The 20,417-nt window shown below is 44.0% G+C and overlaps 1 protein-coding gene across 1 annotated transcript in view; it reads left to right on the forward strand.

Moving 5' to 3' along the window:
• The first annotated feature begins 15,723 nt into the window (after positions 1-15,723).
• LOC121695017 (catenin alpha-1-like) overlaps positions 15,724-20,417 on the forward strand; it is a 99,509-nt gene continuing 94,815 nt past the window's right edge. Inside the window, exons 1-4 of the mRNA XM_042075496.1 lie at positions 15,724-15,855; positions 15,939-16,064; positions 17,683-17,800; positions 18,212-18,407. Of these exons, the coding sequence (XP_041931430.1) occupies positions 17,696-17,800; positions 18,212-18,407 (301 nt within the window). The 5' untranslated portion in view covers positions 15,724-15,855; positions 15,939-16,064; positions 17,683-17,695. The remainder of the gene's footprint in view (positions 15,856-15,938; positions 16,065-17,682; positions 17,801-18,211; positions 18,408-20,417) is intronic.

Genomic DNA, 20,417 nt, shown 5'->3' on the forward strand with positions numbered 1-20,417 from the left:
TGTGTGTGGTTGTCAGTGACAGCAGTGGTAGTGCTCGTGCTTGTGGTATCAGCGGGATCATGGTGCCTCTACAGTTGATGCGTGTGTGTGTGTGTGTGTGTGTGTATGTGTGTGTGCGGTTGTCAGTGACAGCAGTGGTAGTGCTCGTGCTTGTGGTATCAGCGGGATCATGGTGCCTCTACAGTTGATGCGTGTGTGTGTGTGTGTGTGTGTGTATGTGTGTGTGCGGTTGTCAGTGACAGCAGTGGTAGTGCTCGTGCTTGTGGTATCAGCGGTGATCATGGTGCCTGTGCCGCTGATGCTTCGTGGCAGCTGAGGATAGTTCACATGGCTGCACCCGGAGCCCTGTCTGTGGAGTGGTCGCTCGTACGTGGGAGGAATGTAAAAGATGGCTATCGTTCCTCGCTGTTGGATATGAGCAGTCATGGTCACTCACATATATAATCATATACAGTATAATGGGGTCAGAACAGGGTTATAATGGGATCGTAATGCACACTGATTTATTTGCTTTTTCTACCCACGCTTGGTTGGGTGGTGGTGGTAGGGTCATATCAGACATTCTTTGCAGACTAAGTGGTGTTTTCATTTGATATTGTTCTACTGCATCGCTCAGATATAGCTATTCTTGTGTAGTATGAGGGCTTAGAGTTATACAATATCTCTCACTCTGCATTCGGAGAGGGGAGGACAGATTGTAATTCAGTCTCAGAAAGTTCATATTTGTACTTGACAGACTAATCCTCAGCAGATCAGGTGCTGCAGGGGCCATTGAGTGGAATTTCCTGAGCTTCGAAGCTCCCCACTTTCCTAGACAGGGCTTGAGATGAGGCTGGATAATGATGTTAAGCTCCACTTCTGCCTCACACATGGGCTTTTCAACATCAGACAGGCTCCCAGGAAGAGCTAAATGTGTTTGTTAGGCACTGACCTAATTGGTCAGTGAGCTATTCCTCTGTTTGGGCTTTCTACAGAAGATGTAGAGAATTACACTTAATTTAGCATGAAAATATTTATCTTCACAGTTGAAGCTAGACACAAATTAATTCAAATAGAATTTATCTGCTTTATATATTCTGCTTTATGGGAAGTTGTGTTTTTTTTTCTTCTTCCAGGTGGCTACACATTCACCTAGTATGGCCTGACCCTTGGTCACTGACCGCAAGATATGGAAAGCACTGCTGTCGATGCCGCTGTTGCAGTTTTTAAGCCGCCGCATCTTTGCCCACACACATTTCACAATCAGCTTGTGTTCAGTGTTCTGAATCGACCATCTTTTAATTTGGGTTTCTAAATGAATGCGCGCACCATGGCTTAAAAACAGTGAAAACAAAAAAGTACCCTGTCATTACTGCATATATTGCAGTCTATGTAACTGTAAAAAAACTGAAGTAATTATTTGGTAAAAAGGAGGAAAGACTTAGGGTTGCCACTCTCCTTGACACAAAAGGGTTGAAGGCAAAGGATACTGTTAAAAATCTTGGTGTATTAATTGACAGTGATCTAAATTTCAACAGCCACATGAAAGCAATAACTAAATCAGCTTTTTACCACCTCAAAAATATTGCCAAACTCAGAGGGCTGATGTCAAAGCATGACTTGGAAAAACTCATTCATGCATTTATCTCCAGCAGGGTTGATTACTGCAATGGACTGTTCACAGGCCTTCCTAAAAAGACTATTAAACAGCTTCAGGTGATACAAAATGCAGCAGCTAGGATTCTAACAAAAACTACAAGAACTGACCACATTACTCCAATTCTTAAGTCCTTGCACTGGCTTCCAGTAAGTCACAGAATTGACTTTAAAGCACTATTGCTTGTTTATAAATCAGTAAATGGAGCAGGACCTAAATACTTGTCAGACATGCTTCAGCAGTACACACCTTCGCGTCCTCTCAGGTCCCAGGTGAAAAACCTGCTAGTAAAACCTACAGTTAGAACTAAACATGGTGAAGCAGCTTTTAGCTGCTATGCGGCTCAGCTGTGGAACCAACTTTCGAATGACATCAAAAAGGCCCCAACTGTAGCCAGTTTTAAATCTAGACTTAAGACCAAACTGTTCTCAGATGCTTTCTGCTAACTGTACCGAGTTACAAATTCTGAATCTGCCTTGATAATTATTCTACCTTGTCTTTTATTACTTTTTTTTACTACTTTTGCCTTTGTTTTTGCTTACTAATTATTCTTTATTTTTAAATGATTTTACCTTGTGTTTTATGTTTTCTTTTTATTATGATCTTTACCTTTTAACTATTCTTTGACTATATTGCCCTTCTATGCTTTTATTTGTTATTATTGTTTGGTTTTGTTTATGTAAAGCACATTGAATGACCTCTGTGTATGAAATGCGCTATATAAATAAACTTGACTTGACTTGACTTGACTAATGTTGGATTAATTTGAAATGTAGCCGAGGACTACACCCCAAATTTGATTACGTAGGTGTGCTCAGTAATTAACATCACACACTTCAAACCTCCTCATTTGACATATGTTTCTTTGTGGCCTGGCTTCTTGGATTTTACTTTCTCTAGATTGCTGGTTGTTGGCAGGCTTCCATAGTTGGTGCTGAACTTCCAGCAAACGCCTTGCCATTTGCCACCCCTGTTTGAGCCGTGGGCTCGGTACAAGATGACTTGTTGAAAAGCATGAGTTGTTAGCGTACAGGCGCAAGGAGGAACTCCACTTAATGCCACTGCTTCTCTGTCATACGTATTCAGCTCTTATATAGTTGCAACTTGCTTGTTTTGTCCTCTGGTGTTCATTGGCTACTCTCTCAACACGCCGACACTGGTTTACTTTTTTCCCATAGCTGATGTTTACTTGCCTTGAGCTGGCGCGTGTGGTCATGTTTGGATGTCTGTTTCTTTAGTTTTGGTCCATGTGCTGTTATGTATTTGTTTGTCAAACCAACTGTGTCGGTTCAATCACCTAATGTAATCCTGTAGCCCTTTCTCTTGTGTAGGAGAGTCCACTCATCAGGCCCACTGGCAGCGCAGGCCTTCTATGTCTTTCCCCTCCTCACCGTTCACTGCATGCTTATCAAGGCTTTTTAGGGGTGCACTCATAATTGTGTGCTTACACTACTTATTTGCTGTGAGTGTTGATACCCATGTGTGTGTGTGTGTGTGTGTGTGTGTGTGTGTGTGTGTGTGTGTGTGTGTGTGTGTATGTGTGTGTGTGTGTGTGTGTGTGTATGTGTGGGTGTGTGTGCGTGCGTGAGATAGAAAGAGAGCACAGGTGATGGGTGTCTCTTTGCCCTCCAGTGGTTGGTCTGCCTGGTAACCCTTCTCCAAGCTAGTATTTCATTCTGTATGCCTTTTTTGTCTCTTTTACATCTAGAGAATTAAATAATAAATAAGAATAAAATATATTTGTGAACTTGAGAATCGGGTCTCTACTCCCCTTTTGTTTCTACTACGAACTTCCTTGTGGCAAACTATTTATACAATTGTGGGGTGGGATCCCCCCCCCTCCTGTCCCTGGGTGGCGTAGTTGGGTCATTGTAGTTTGTGGCTAGTGCTTACCCTGGTCACATAATGTTCCATTGAACACAGTTCATTCTCCAATCGAGAAGCCTAAATTTGCTCTTCGGCTTGTGGCACTTGGGAGCTTTTGGTTCTCTCCATTCAACAAGCCTGCACTATGTGTGAAGCTCCCTAAACACAAACATAAGGTCCTAGTTGAGTGGAAAACGTGATTCTACTGGCCTGGACAGTGACGGTTGATCTGGTATGAAACTAAATGTATGCACATTTAACCAAGGCACCCCTTCATAATGGATGCTTGGGAAGGAACACTGGGGGAAATTGATTGGGTGAGTGTGCAATATTCATAGTTGTGACATGTAATATGTAGAACGCATCCCTCTCAGAGACATCAGTCGGAAGGCCAGGCGTGGACACAAGATTCTCTCACATGTTTTATAAATATGAACTTGCAATAACTCTTTCCCAGCTGTAAGACATTGTTAACTTAGAATGGGAAAGTGTCACCACCTAGTGGGAACACGTTGAACTGCCCAACAGCACCATGGTAACTGGCCATGAGAGACCACTCCAAACATGCAGCAATGCAAACTTGAAGGCCTGTTGCAGAAATTGTTGTCAGACGACAGCATTTCCTGCCAGAGAATGTGTATTCACAAAGGTTACCTTTGTATACCTGAGCTGCATTCCTTGTATAATATTCTTCCACATGTCTCTACCATGCTTACACATTTCAATTCAGTGGTCACTTCCGCAAACAGTAATGGCATTTAATTCCTCTACTTGCTATGGCATGGACTGCTTCTGCTTCCCATTGTATATTTACATATGCAAGCAAACGGGCAGGAGGTCTTTGTTCCCTTGAATCAAACAGTGGCCAGCACATTTCAGCATACTAACAAGCAGGACAGTCTCACTGAAAGCCCGACGCGAGGCTGTCCAGGCCTATCTCTCATCGTGTCCCACAGCGTGTCTTATTAATTGATAAAAGGCTGCTTCTGAATGCAGAGCTTGATTCAGCCTGCGTTTGCAGTCGCAACACTCTCCCAGCAGGTGTCCCCCTCTTGTGGTAAGAGTGAAAACTACGCAAAGCAAAGCAATGGTATCGCATGTGCCTCTGTAGCTAAGAGAAGCTACCTGGGAAGACAATTTATGCTTTAAATGGTTGATCCTTGAGTGAAAAAAAAAAAAAAAAAAAAAAAAACGAGATAACCTCTGAGACGATCAATCCTGTGAGCACCTGATGAGAGAGTGGCTCGATACGACTTCTCGTCTTTCTCCCCGTTTTGTAGGAGTCAGAATAATGAATCAGATAATGGCTTCCTGGTGCCCTGTGGAGCCTCCTACATTGCCTCCAATGGCATGCTGGGTGGAGGCGAGATTATCCTGTTAATGTCGTGTGTCGTGGTGAGGGCTCAAAGTATTTAAAAAATCTTAGATTGAGGTGTGATTGCTTGTTGTGTGTATGGGGGGTGGGGTGGTTGTGTGTGTGGGTGTGTGTGGGTGGGTCGATGGGTGGGTGGGTGGGGGGGGGGGGCAGAGAGATGAGAAGAGAGAGAGGGCAAAGTCCTAGTAAAGAGGTTTGAGTTGTTTGTTGTCTTCTACCCTTCAGAGAGAGAGAGACAGAGAGAGAGAGAAAGAAAGGGTGAAAGGCAGGGAGAAAGAGAGGGAGGGAGGGAGGGAGAGACCGAGGGAGAGAGAGGAGAGAGCACATTGCTGGCTGTGTACTCTCTTGCCACAACCACATCATAGATTGCCTCTCTCTCTTTTATAGGCAGCGCCATCCAGATTGACTGGCAGTCTCATGACGCCCACAAAAATAGCAGCAGTCTCAGTAGGCCTGATTTAATTTAGCCAGCCTGTGTCTCCACAAAGAGCCTCTGATGAGTGGGGAGCGCATGGCCACGCTTTAGAAAACATCTACGGACAGCCCCCCCTCCCCAACACACACACACACACACACACACACACACACACACACACACACTCACACTTATTGGATAAGGCCTAAGCAAAAATATTCCCTCCATGTAGGAAATGCAATAATGATTCTTATCTTTCCTTTCAAATTCCAGGCCAACTTCAGTCAGTGAAAAGGGATGTGTCAAGTGGCTAATTGCACCTGCTTGGCATGGGAAGGCCCACATTTTCCCCTCTAGAAACTTCTCTTAGACTTGGGTGTGTGTGTGTGTGTGTGTGTGTGTGTATGTGTGTGTGTGTATGTCGGTGTGTGTGTGTGTAAGTGTGTGTGTGTGTGTGTGTGTGTGTGGTGAACGGCCGGCTGGCATACTGATGGTCCCTCAGATCGCTCGGCACCTCACTCCTTTAATCTGCAGCTTAAGCTCGGGGGCTTGGCTGCGAAGCACGAGTAGTTACGTGAGTTATGGTGTGCCAGGACTTGGAGAGCTGTGGCAGCAGGAAGACGGAAGAAGGAGAAGATATGATCCAAGACCCGATTAATAATGAAAACTTATAGCGCCGCAGCGAAGGCCACAGGGGTGAGGGGGGCTTGCGGGGGCGCCTGCCACGGATTGCCAGGCTTTGGTGGTGGAAGCCGCATTGTTGCTGTGGGTCCCATAAACCAAACCACCCTGGTGTGGTTAGTGTCAGCCGTGGGTGATAATGATGGTCATAATGATGAGGCTGGGACGTTGATAATGGGTGTCAGCGGAGGGAGGTGGGATGCCAAAACAGTACAGGCATTTTTTTGTTCATCATTAACCCTTTCACCCTTTCAGATTAGTCCCCTGAAAGCTCGTAATGGGAGAACATGTTTTAAGCTGAAAGGCTGAGCTGCAGGTATATTTCTCTCTGACTTTCTCTCTGTGTGTGTGTGTGTGTGAATTTGTGTGTGTGTGTGTGTGTGAGATAGACAAAGTTCTAAAGATTCTCACCTCTGGAGTGCAGGCAAAAGAGCAAAGGTCAAACAAACTGCCATCATCCACATTAAACTGGGTTCAATCTTCTGCTCAAATATACCTGCTTTAATCGAATCCATTCTTAGTGTCCTGTGTAGGACTGTTGAATGGCCATATGCTGTAATTACCAGAAGACGGTCTCCTTTGCAATTAGCTCAGGTATGTGAAATATGTACATATGGTTGATGTCCTCAAAACACACCCACGTAGGCAATTAACGATTTTGATGTAAGATTCAGCAGCTGCTTGATACTCAGTCTTCCATGGATGCATTATATAGTCTAACAACTACTGTCATTTTATTTTTATAATCCATAGGCCTAACTGAGCATTAAAGATCTGGCTTCACTTCCACTGATCTTAACAGCTTTTTAAATCAAATATACCCCCCCCATGCAGAATCACCCATAAACAATTTGGGGAATTAACAAAAAAATGTGTGTGTGTGAGAACCCCCCCCCCCCCCCCCACTTCTGAAACAGCTGTGAGTGTGATCTGGCTAGTGAAATGTGATTTATATTGATGAGTCAAACCGCATCGGAAGCATTAACCTTGGGTGTCTGCACCCACCCCCACCCCCTCCTGTCTTGCAATCAAGTTCGGAGCAGCAGCTGAGGTGGATCGGGCCAGCAGAGAGGAGAGGAGAGGTGGGCGTTGAGGCTCCCAGCGTTCCCCGTCACCGTGTGGCGCCGACTGAAAGTGAGAGGTGAGTATTATGGGATGGATGATTTTCTTCGCTCTCTCTCTCTCTTTCTCTCTCTGTCTCTCTCTCCTTCTCCCTCGCTACCCCAACCTCTCGTCGGTAAATGACTGCTTGCAGCACCTTCTTTTTTCCTCTCAGGGCTCTCAGACGTGAATGCGGCTGATTTTCTTTGACTGCAGGGTGTTCGAGAAGCAAGATAGCAGACAAATTTCTTTCTCTCCTCCAGTCCAAGCAGTGGGCTTACAACTCTTCATCCTCCTCTTCCTCCTCCTCTTCCTCCACCCCCGCTCTCTGTTCATGTTTTCCTGTTGAATGCCACTGGCCAGGCTGTCAGCAGGGACAAGCAGCCCTGTGAGAGGTAACACTGCCAGCGTCCCCCATTTGCCTATGGCATTGTCACCGCACTGTTGCATCCGCACCTCATTACCAGGGCTATTACAAAACACACTCATAGCTCTGCGGCTGGCGACGGGTGTCACGAGACAGCGGAAGATTCCGGAACGGGTCTGGGCCTAATCTGGCACATTGCTGCCAGGGTAGGGGTGTGTCACAGACATATCCCAAAATCCCCACTTATGGATGTCAGGTCGGCAACTTCGCTCTGGATGACAGAACGGTGATGGTAAATTCATACGGATCCTGTCGTCGGCATCTATCATGTGCCAGAGACGCGTGTTAAATCATGCGTGGTGAAGGCCTGGACGTTTTTTTTTCCCCCCATTTTTTTTTCTACATCAATTCTCGCTCTTTTGAAATGTGTGCACAGCCATGAGGGATGCAAACCTAAACATCTGCTTGCATTAATTTTTCATTTAAATGCTCCCCTCTTGTGTGAGTGCCACCTCTGACGTTATATAAAACATTTACTGTGCGCTGGACGAAAATTGCCATGGCAGCCGCGGTGGAGACTGACTTATGCGCCACGGCCTGAAGTGCACACGGCGACATCGCCAGCCCTCCCCGCACAAAGACCGAAAAGAGCAGGACACTGGAGACCCTCTTAGGTTTCAAGGCCCACATCTCATCTCCCATCATAATGTGCCCTTAATGTGTGCATCACTGTGTCCCCTCTCTCCCTCTCTCTCTCCTTCTCCCTCTCTCTCTCTTTCTCTCTCTCCCTCTCTCTCTCCATCTCTCTCTCTCCTCTCTCTCCCTCTCTCTCTCCTTCTCCCCCTCTCTCTCTTTCTCTCTCTCCCTCTCTCTCTCCATCTCTCTCTCTCCTTCTCCCCCTCTCTCCCTCTCTCTCTCCTTCTCCCCCTCTCTCTCCCTCTCTCTCTCCATCTCTCTCTCTCCTCTCTCTATCGCTCTTTTCTTTTTTCTTCTTCTTTGCCTTTTTCCACTCTCCACGCTTGCTTCCTCTCTCTCTCTGTTTTCTCCCCTCCCCACCTCTTCCGTCTTACATCTACGTGTGCTTCTTCCTTTTCACTATCTCTTCCTCTCTCTCTCTCTGTGCTGATGGTGCTGGGGGGTTCATCGCAGGTTCAGGTAAAAGGAGGAAGTCCTGTAAATGCCTTTATAATGCCCTCACTGATGCATGCCATTAAAGCCTGAGCTGACTCTGTGATTGCCACACTGTCTCTGTCTCTCCCCCAGAAGGAGAAAATGATGCCTAACACACCATGTTGTGTGTGCAGTGGCTTGTCTCTGATCCTTATGCAGAGCTGGCGGACAGATTCTTTCTCTCCCCCTCTCTCTCTTTCTCCCCAGCGGTGTCTCGATTTAATAAGTGACTGGGTGCTAGTCATTCATTTTTCCAACTCCTCCCTCTAACCCCCCTCAGATGAGTTCTGTAACCTTATAGTATTGTACAGTGCTACTACCTACTTTCAAAAAAAAAAATCTATTGGCCTAAATGAAAAGAGGCAGGTTGGAATCAATATTACTACACCATGGCACCCAATGTTCAGTTTCAATAATTGTACACATTTAAATGTGATTAAATGTCCTCACCAGCCAGGGGAATTTAATGAAAGCGTGTCATTTGGATTTCACTTCATTATTGTGCAGATTGATCCTTGTTAGCAAATGGCTACAGCAGGGTGGATCAGATGTGTCTTTTTGTCTGTGTGTCGTTTTTAATGACAGGAAGATCACCAGGGGGTGAGAACAAATGATAAATGGAATACACAAAAGAGAACAGGGATAGACTGTTATTACCTTTCTGAAAAAGAAAAAAAACATACACAAAGAGAAAAACATTGGCCACGGTGTATAACAGCGGAAATAACAAACTGATGCGAAGCCATCTGTACTGACCAGCGGTATTTCTCCTGCGTTCCTCTATGTTCTGCTAATTATATACTGTATATAATATATCAATAGACATACCATAATACTACCATCCCTGACCACAAGAGCTCAGAAGGGGGGAAGTTAAAGGGGAAGATACTTCTTATTCACAAGCACTGGCAGGTTCAAAAAGACTAGTTCAAACCACCTCTGACAGTGTACTGTATTACCGGGGTGACCTGACATGATTGAGGATATATAGGCCTTCTGACCTGTCAACCAATGGTGGGTTGTTTACAGTGTTGAGCAAGGGCAATGACTGGATGTTTATTGCTATCTGGTCAGGTAGTATTTCAGCATTGTACCTCAATCCACTTAGCTGTCATTCTTGCAATCCACATCAGTGAATGTGGCAGGCTTTCACAGCGAGCAATGGTCCATATAACAATTACCTTTCGCGTTTTGGTGAAGCATAACTTCCTCATTTCTAAAGAAATGCAATACATGATTAAAAAAAAAAATGTGAACGATATGAATGATTGACGTATTATTGAAGCAACAGATTTTGCCCCCGTATCAGTATCAGTTTATTTTTGTCTTTTTGAAAAACAGAGCTGTGTAAAAAGGACTGGAGTATTTGGAAATATCCGGGGTTTATTTTTTGACCGGCCGTCAACCATTTCTTTTTATTCATTTGACATGTTGTTGAATCAACAGAGGCGCTGTCTCCATCGAGTCAGAGATCACTGGAATAAATAAATAAATAAATAAATAAATAAATAAATAAATAAATACTCAGAAATAAAGAAATAATCTACAGGCGTGCTACCAGAGACTTCCTCTCAGCACAAGTTTTTACTCTCATCAGAAAGACTGAGTGTCAAGTCTGATGAACTGGAAACTGTGCAATACTTCTTTGCACCACAGCTTGTCTGAAGTGTGAGAGTTTTATGTTCTCAATGACCCATACTTCACATGGTATCAAAGAAATGAAACATGGATGACTGGGCAGAGAGAAAAAGTAATTTCCCATCATTGCCTCACAATGTCTGTGCCTTTTTTGATCATAATGGAATTTTCAATGGGAGAATATTCTAGTGGGAGATTCTAATGGGAGATTCTATTGTATGGACAGCTCAGAAGCCCCCCTCTCAAGATTCATCTCCAACATCATAAACAAGAACATGTTCTGAATGCACTTGCCTCATGTTTTTTTTTTTTTAAACTTTGCATATTATCAAGTGAAAAGCAAGTCATATGGAATGGAATCACAGCACCAGCTCAAAACTGAGAGCTGTTACACTTGAGGGTTGCCACCTTAACTTGTCAAGACAATCTGTCAAGAAAATCATCATAATCTTGGTAGGATTATTGACAGCACATCATCCATTGCAACAGTATACTGAAAACATAATGCTGTGTAAATAGTAATTCAGTTTAAACATAGATTTACCTTTATCTTAATGATAGTGCTGCATGCACTATATATTCATTATTTCATGAATAGAAGTCTAGGAGCATGATGGAGCTCACAGGATGAACTAGGTCACGAGTGACCAATACAATAATGCCCTTTATTTTTAAAGTCCTTTGTGACTCACATGTTGACTCACCGTAACCAGAGATATGACCTTGCTTTTCAGCAAAGGCAGATGTAAAAATACATACTATTGTAAAGCATGGCTGACAGCCGACCACTTACAAAAAAAAATACAGTATAACAGGTCACTGTCATCATAATGCTCTCTTGGAGTTATTGTTTATACCAGTCTGCCTGAGAATGGAATGCTATACGTGACCTAGCATGATAATAATAATAAAACAACATGGCTATGTAAAATTATTAGAATCTGTAATATAGCCATAGCGATGGTAGGTCCACAAGTAAATTAAAAACTTGGACGAAATGAACTACTGGATGTGACTGATAAGACTGCCCTAGAAACATGCCGTACACAAACAGGCCCTCCGGCTCCTCAGGTTGCAAGGGCCAGAGTGCGCCTGGATGTTGTAACCACAGCGGAGGGAGTGTCCTTCCTGTCTAGACAACAGGCAGTGACACGTTTGTCACGACCCTTTAGAGCCTGTTTTAACTCTTTCCACGCTCAGTTAGATTCCAAAAAACTAAAGCTTCAACTGGGTTTGTGAGTGAACAAGATTGTTATGATCGGTTTCAAAGATCTCAAATGTTCCACTTTGAAATCCGTGAATGTCAACAAGTTGTGAGACGGGCGCTTGAAGCCTGTGAGACAGAATGAGGCGAGAGGGAAACCAAGAAACAATTCATCCCTGACGCTTTCCAATGACGACTTAATCCAAGTTAGAGCCCACTTTCATCACCACTCTCACCGTCCGTCATGGCCTCGCCTAGTATCTACTCCTCAATCCCTCCTCCTACTCCCCAGTGGATCTCATAGCAAAATGGAACAGATCCCACGAGTCATCTTTTATAAAACAGGGCTGTGGAGTAGATGAGGCAGGCAGGGGGCACCTCACTCACTAGGACACGGCGGATAGTTGCTGAGTTTTAGCTACTGCACACAGGAGTGTATATTTATTTATATCATATTTCTTAAGGCTACATTACCATTGTAGATATACATAGTAACACAAGCTTGTCCTTGATTGAGAAAAAAAAGCACATCACTTATTCTGTAGGGAGTATTTGTAGAGAGTGGACAGACGATTCAGGGCTGGCAGTTAAGGTTCTGAATATCACAGCTTATTATTTTACTGCAAAGTGTGATGCATAGCAATGACCTACTCACCCCTGTGACTTATCATGAGGACACTGACAACACTTTAGTGTCTAAGAAACCATGAGTTGATGTAATACAATTCAGAAAATAGACAGATTAACTGTTGAATATACATTGGACAAAGCATTAAAAGTTTGCCTGCTGGATTCCATGGCAACACGTCCTCTGAGAAATTATATGTGTTCTCCATGGTTAGTTTTCATTAATCCACTGCTTGCCTAATTATTTGCTGTTCACAAATACATTTTCATGATAACCAATTAATTCCTCATCACACTGTCCTGGGTGTAGTTCCAAGTTATTGTTCCTGTGATTTGTGAGGGATTTGGGCTTTTTTTATGTAGCAGTTGTTAGCATGCTCTCCGGCTTATTTCTCCCAGACACCACTCCTTCAGGGCATGCTACGAGCCATGCATATCCAAATAGCAGAGCCTCTTCTGCTAATCACTCTGAGAGCTCAACCACAACACACACACACGGCCATGGTGATGCTAATGACGGGGCCTTGGCGATAAGGCCACAGTCTGTCCGTCTGATGAGGATGACATCACCACTTCTTCTGGATGGGCTCTTGACAACTGAATGACTCATTTGGGTGTGGTGCATTATTCTTCCCTGCAGCATGGCCTTAGGGAGGTGGGGGATGGGCGATGGGGGGTGGGCAACACCACCACCACTAACAACAACAACAACAAAAACACCTGTGAACTCTGTTTCCCACAACCAGTATAGACTCAGTCTGCTTTAATTAGAATGGAGGGACTTGATTATTCATTCAGTATGGCACACATGTTCATAGCCTCATTATGTGAAGGAATTATTTATAAAGTGCTCCCATCCTACGTCTGATAGATTGGACTGTGTGCTTGGTGGCAGCAGAGAAGGGGAGGGGAGATATAGAAGAGAGGTTCAAGGACACATGAAGTGTATCCGCATGAACAAGCTGTTGTTTAGAAATGGTAAATATTTTTCACAGCCCCTGTCACTTCTTATACACTCTTTTTTTGGTCTCATAGCATTCTGTATAGTGTTAATAGGGAGCATATTATTCCAGTTACTTGCATTTATTCAGTTAGCAGATGATTTTATCTAAAGAGACACAGTTCATGACAGTATTTCATATTTGTTCCCTGAACTTGAAGGTGATAATAAAACTAATTGCCTTTCAAAACAGACCTTAGAAAAAAACAACAGATTGCGGCATACTGTTGCTTTAAATCAGCTATTTGTGACCTTAATTTCATGACTTCTTGATTTAGCTCTTGGAAAATCACCAACCAACCCCTTGAAAATATTTCTCCCCAACAGATTAAAGTTACCCTCCACAAATCTATTAACAAGTGTTAGTGTGTCCTCTCTCACAGATAGCTCCACCACAATTACTGCCCTATCTCAGCATCTTCGTCTCCTGTCTGGTAATCATCTTGTGATGCTTAAATTAGCACTGAGGTACTGTACAGCATGGGCTGTGTAATAGCCTTGTACTCACTTAACTTTTAGGGTTGCACGTTTTACCAGGGTGGTGGAGGTTCTTAATTAACGTCTAATCCAGGCGTCTAATTGAGTGTTTTTTTCCCCCCCCGACGTCGCCTGCAGAACAAGAACTCATTGTTGTTAATGTACTCGCTATCACACAGCTGCTGATTTCAAATGATTGCCTGTATTCTCCTCATAAAGCAATTTCCTCCCCACACCTAAATTGCTATTATGACCCCACAGCTCCTATCACTTTGTCGCAGTTCATTACTTAGTTTTCATGCAAGCTGAGGAGATGCCTCGTCTTTTGCAGTGGGTGGGTGCATTGGTACGTTGAAGATTTCGGAAAAATCTGCAGAGAAGATAGGCCTACATTTTTGAGGACTAAATTGCTGCATCTGTCAGTTATCTATCTTCAATTTCAATCTCCCATAAAGAGACACGAAGGAGGGTTTGCCATATAAAAGAAAGATGGGGTAGTTGTAAAAGCAACGCATTGGAAGGGATAAGGCATTCACTCTCTTGCACAGCCATAATTCTGTGAGGCCATTATGCACAAAATGTGTATGTTTATTTTTTTTTAATACATCTGGCTCCTCCAATAACCTGTTTATTGTATCTCCACTTCATTAAGCGCAAAAAAAAAACAAAAAAACACTTGGATCCTGTAGATTTTGTTCATTAAAATTCACATTGGTATTCAGTCATTTAATGATAGAGAGAGCTTTGCCATCCACCTCAGATCTTGCCATCAAACACAAACACACACATTTGTGCCTGTACATGCATGCGCGCGCACACACACACACACACACACACACACACACACACACACACACACACACACACACATTCACTCTCGGTCCAAATAGTGCATTCAGTCTATTTGAGGCAATGATGGCAGCAATGATGGCAGTCAATGCCTTTGTTTTATAGTCAACGTGATGAAACATACATACAGGCAATGAAAAGTGCTATCCGAGGGAAATATATGATTTGGATGATGGTAACAGTTATTACCCTGTCACTTTCAGCTGCTGCGAGAAGGCATGTGGGTGTACAGATGACACAAATCTGTTATTTCTGTCATTTCGACCGGATGAGAATGCTGCATTGTGGTACACTGTGACTCAAAGATTCTCATATGATATCTTAAAAACAGCAAGTATTTGCATTTTATACCCACACAGAGAAGCACACACATACATGAACTGCAGAGCCATGGGACTCTTATCTGTGAACACTACACTAAGTCTTCAGAGACTGTGCATGTCTTCCTTTTATGTCCTCAGTGGGGAGCCTTATCTTGTCTTTCCCTGTATATCTGAGTCAGGGCCAAATGCTCAGACATGCTGTTGAGTGTCAACTACAACACCAGTTGCAAAAATGTCCACGCCCCCTTCTTCAAATTCCTGACAGGCTTCAGTCATAGGCCTATTCAAAATGAAGACCTTTTATTAGAAATGAGGAGATGCAAGGGTTCTCAAAGTGTGGGGCGAGCTCCACTAGTGGGGGATAGAGGCATGCCAGGTGGGGTGGGAGGAACAAGAAGTTTGTTCTTTTGTGCCTATCTTTAATGATGCCTTTCTTTTTTCACAAGGAAGATCATATATTCCAAACGAAATAGCCACACACAAACATTTAAGTCATGAACAGACCGAGTGACCGACATATGAATTAAAATAACATCTACATCTTAAAATAAATGTAATGTGGAACCAAGATGTGGAAAAAAAAAACTATTTCAACGTTATCATTTTGCCAGGTTGATGGGGTCAGGTGGGGCTTGAAAATTCCCCACCTTTCAAAGTGGGGAATGACTGAAAAAGTTTGAGAACTACTGATCTAAGGCAAAGGATAATAAAGATAGGCTAGCCTACAATTAATTGATTTCTTTTAGCCTAGGCCTCTAGGGAAGGTAGGCTAACAAGTTATTGTTAGTGAATTTATAAAGATTGGGTTTGTTTATTTCCAGTTGATCTGACTCAGCTTGGCTAAAGAAATAAACTAAAACCATAGAGTTCAACAGTATAATTCAACTGTTGGTTAATGGGTCTACCACTGATTATTCACTTAGTTTGAAAAAGTTTACATCACCGTTTCAGTTTACGCACCACGCCCTTACAACACACCTGATAGCGATTGGGAATGACACTGGCCTGTGTCAGCCGCTTATCCGCCATTCCAGGAAGCCGTCCCGTCTCCCCCCTCCCTTTCTCCATAGAAAACCAAAGAGAGGGTGAAACTTGTAGCTGCTGAAGTTGCGGAGCCGAAACCACGGTATTTTAGGTTTCTTTTGAGTTTGTTTAGCTGTGTGTAACTTTATATACGTTGTTTGTAAACCTTTTACTCCTTTTCTCTAGAGCCGAAGCTTGAGGACGTACAGGGTTTTCAAACTTTTGACTAAACCACTGAATTCCTCGGACTCCATTCCACCATTTTGAAACGCTAATTTACACCCAACTTCCCAAGTGGATACTCTTGTTTTGGTAAGTAAGTGCGACACTTTTTCAGATGTTGTATTATATTGTATAAATGGTTTGTGAATGTCAGTGACTGTACAGTCATGTACAAATAGTCATCACTGGTTATGATATAGATACAAAGCAAGTGAAGTGTGTAGCTAAGTAGCTTCACTGACTAAATAGATAGCGGTGTGAGCTAGCATTAGCTTGTTTCCATAGTTCGGACAGGGATGTTTGGGATACCTCGCATTGTAATGAGAATAGTTGCGGATGCATAGCTGGGGTACGTTTTTTTAGACAGTTATGCTCTAATAACGTGAATCACAGCATCGTGTGTCTTGGTTGGTATTATCGGGAGTATCTAACAATTCGTTCATTTTTAAAAACTTTGTGATGGCTGATGTTTTGTAGCATAATTTGCTAAGGATCAGGTTTCCCCAGCTGAGCAAGTGACTGTGGCTAAGTTAGCAAACGGTTAACGTTAGCTCTCCGTTTACCTAACTTTACAGTGCATCATTGGGCGGCGGAGAATAAGATTATGTTAGTTGTCTAATAATTCGTACGATATGATCACATTTAGTTTAGACACTCAACCAACCCACAGTGAGTCTTTCTGTTAGTTGTTATATACTAGTTTTTGAAGTTGGAAATATGACCTAATTGAACGGCCTTACGATTTCCTGGTTTTATTGTAACGTTAACGATACCTGGACTTTTGGATGGCCACCGCCCTTCTACTGGGTAACACTAGTTCTAGCAGCTGCGACTTTTTCCAAAACATGCGACATCTGCTGTTACATGAACAATATATATATTTTAAAAGGTACGCGTGTAATCATCTTTAGACATAAAGGCTTTACGTCACCACATGTCTATTTGTTTCTTAAGTCTTAATTTTTTTAAATTGATTGGATTGTGATTTGTTGATTTGATTGATTGGGTTGTTGTGGCCTGATTATGCGTTTCTTGCATGACTTTTTTCTCTAACATTTAACAGTATTCTCTATTAATGAACTGATCGCTAAATTTAAAGTTATGTCTAACATCACATATGTTTGTCCTGATATGTCGGCTTGCTTAAAATGTCAATTTCACACCGGCGACCGACATGTCAACTCTTGGCCTATATATGTGTTTGAGCCCTCAGGATATCCCGATTATCTCTTACTTTATATTTGCACTATGAGCAATCAATACAATGACAGCCTGAATCTGGGGCACGCTGTGATGCTGGGGCACTAAATCCTGTCAGTCTTCTACATGATGTAAACAAACCCTTCACTGGGCCAGTGCAGCTGTTTTATTTCTGACGGGATGTTGATATGCTCAGATTGAATGATTAACCTTCTTGCCTCAGACCTCTCTGAGAGTGTTGGCCAGAGCCAGTTGTCCCGTGTGATAAACTGCCATAGGGAGTCAGTCCACAGACCAGTGGTTCATGTATGTGTGATATTCCTTATGCCCACAGGTTTGGTGTTTAATGTACTGTGCCACATTAGAGGAAAATAGACAGCTGCTTTAGGCATCCCTTTTGTCCCCTTCTCATTGTAACGGCTCTCTGCCCGCTCCACTCGCCATCTTTCATTTTTATTGACCCACCCTCCCCCTGTCTGACTCTTTCTCTTGTTTGTTCTCTCCTCAGAAAGTCCGCAAACATGAGTACTATTAACACGCCCAACATCACCTTCAAATGGGACCCCAAGAGTCTGGAAATCCGGACTCTGGCAGTGGAACGCCTGCTGGAGCCATTGGTCACCCAGGTGAGATGCTGCACTTGGCAGACAGTTGCATTCAAAGTGTTCTCAGTAATAAAGGCAATATTGATTTAATTTAGTTTCTTTTATTTTTTTAAACACTCCTCACATCTCCCTACTCTTAGATGAAGTGCATGTGTACCTATTTATTCTCTCTACTGCCCCCCCCCCCCCCCCCCCCCACACACACTCACCCATCCACCCATTCACCCACCCCATCCCATCCCCCTGTTCTGACTGCTCGGCTTACTCATCGTCTTTGGGCTAGAGTAGACTAGCATTTTCTGGAACTCTCCTTACTTTGAAAAGAGAATTCATTAAACCCCTCTGGCTACCTCACTCATCCTTGTGTGTGTATATAGGCCCATACATCTAAATCATTTGTTCTATTCGATTTCTCCTGCCGCACGCCCTCAGGTCACGACCTTGGTAAACTCCAGCAACAAGGGACCATCTAACAAGAAGAAGGGCCGTTCGAAGAAGGCCCACGTGCTGGCCGCCTCTGTGGAGACTGCCACACTGAATTTCCTGGAGAAAGGAGACAAGATCGCCAAGGAGAGCCAGTTTCTGAAAGACGAGCTCACCGCCGCTGTGGAGGATGTCCGCAAGCAAGGTACGCAGCCGGCAGGGGGAGGTAGGGGTCGCATTAGGGCTGAGGTGGCACTAGCAAGCACATGTGATTGTGCTACACCCCAGTAGCAGCAGGTTCCTACACATAGGAATTGCCCTCAACCCCCTCATAGGATGCTCTCCAGTAGATTTAATGGCCATTATTGTAACCGGAATCGACAGGCATACATTGTGCACACACTTAACCTGGGTTTGCACATCCACACATCCCTGTTTTTCCCCTCTCTTTATTTGTTGGGCTGTCACACAGCGAACAGAGCCTTAAGGCCCCATGTTTCCACTATATCCTTCCACCCACCCAACACCCCCTTCATCCCTTGTTAAACCTCATTACGCCTCCTGCCCTAGCGGCTTCTGCGTGTTATTCTTCTGAAGACTGCTGCAGGAGATGCGTTAATAGAAAGGTTTAACCCTGTCAAATAAGTGTTGCACCTCATCTCTCTGTGTCTTGTTAGCTATGAATTTTTTAAGAGCCTGTTGATATTGATGCTCAGTGAATGAGACATTCTGCTCAGAGTCCTGAATATCCCCCCCCACCCATACATTTATTTATTTATTTATTTTGAAAAAGAACAAATATGCTTGTGTCCTCTTGCATCATCCTCAAGCTGTTAACCCTCTGGGGATATACGGGGATGGCAGTTCCAGTCGTTTGGATCTTTGTTGGGCAAAAGGGATTTGCATGGTGTGGTGATAAATTGTCACATATTTGTGGGCTAATCCTAGGTATATGTACATGTTCCAAGTCCAAGGAGGGATTGTCACGCCGGTTAGAGAACAGCTTGTCACTATATTCCTGCTCATTGCAGTGCTCCATCAAGATATTCTCATTTAGCCGGTTGCCGAGGGGATGACAGTCCAAGTCCACCGCGCTGCAGTATCTGACATTTCCCTCTGTCGTCATGGACGATGTCAGCCGTTATTAAGTTGAACACCTGTCAGAAGTAGAACCCAGTTGACTGAAATGAGATTTTCAGGCTGGATTCGTCTTCCTCCCACAGCAGGACAAGGGAGGGAGGTAGGGTAGGGTATGGTAGGGTAGGGGGTTGGTTGGTCAGTCAGTCGTTTGGTCGGCAGGCTAGTAGTGCTGGAAATATACGAGCGAGTCAGCATCCTAGTCCATGACATAGGCTTATGTCTCGTGCACGCGCGAGTCGCGAAAATCCGCTGCTTCCCTGGATTTCATCTGGCAGGGCATCATGGAGCTTTCGAGCGCTGTCTTACGCTGGCTCGCTGAAGTAACATCTCTGTCAGGAGCTGTATCTCTAACCCCCCACCCCCCAACCTGTCTCCTCAACCCGTCCAACCCCCCAACCCACACCACCCCTCCCCACAACACATTTATTAGCCTGGTTTAGGATGCAGTATCGGGAGAGGAAAGACGAGGGGGGGAAAAAAAAACGAGAAATTTTGCCGGGAGCGGGCCAGCCAACCAAATGCTCGGATGCCCCAGGAATGTCAGATTGATTTTGGTATGCTGTCACTGGCTGGGAATCCGGGGGCTGCTGACTGTCCGCCTGTGGCTGGGACAGTGGGGCCACGCAGGGCCGCCGGCTCAGCCAACTGTAGCCAGACTGATAATTCCGCCATTGACTGGGGCCAAATCTACAGATGACACAAAAACAGAACGGAACGGTCTGGGGGAGAGAAACAAAACAAAACCAAACACACAGGCCTGTCTGCAGTGCACCCCAGTGAGCTGTGGCAGCTGTTAATATCAACCTTTTGTTTTTTTTGAAAATTAAAGCTGCTTTTGTTGTTCATTCCCTTCATGTAAATCAATGTGAGTGGCTTTTACAGGGATGTCGTGCCACGTTGGTCGTTAGTTTTTTTTATTTTTTTTATCCCCTTTCTCCTCCCGCAACAATTGCTTTTATTTATGGCAACAATCAAAACCCATCTCCTCATACCTCTCAATAAGGCAAGGCTGAGTAATGTGGATTCCATGGTAATGCCCCCCGTGCCTCTGTCTCCCGGGAGGATCTCGAGGCCT

The sequence above is a fragment of the Alosa sapidissima genome, chromosome 20, assembly GCF_018492685.1.
Source record: "Alosa sapidissima isolate fAloSap1 chromosome 20, fAloSap1.pri, whole genome shotgun sequence".
Taxonomy (NCBI): domain Eukaryota; kingdom Metazoa; phylum Chordata; class Actinopteri; order Clupeiformes; family Clupeidae; genus Alosa; species Alosa sapidissima.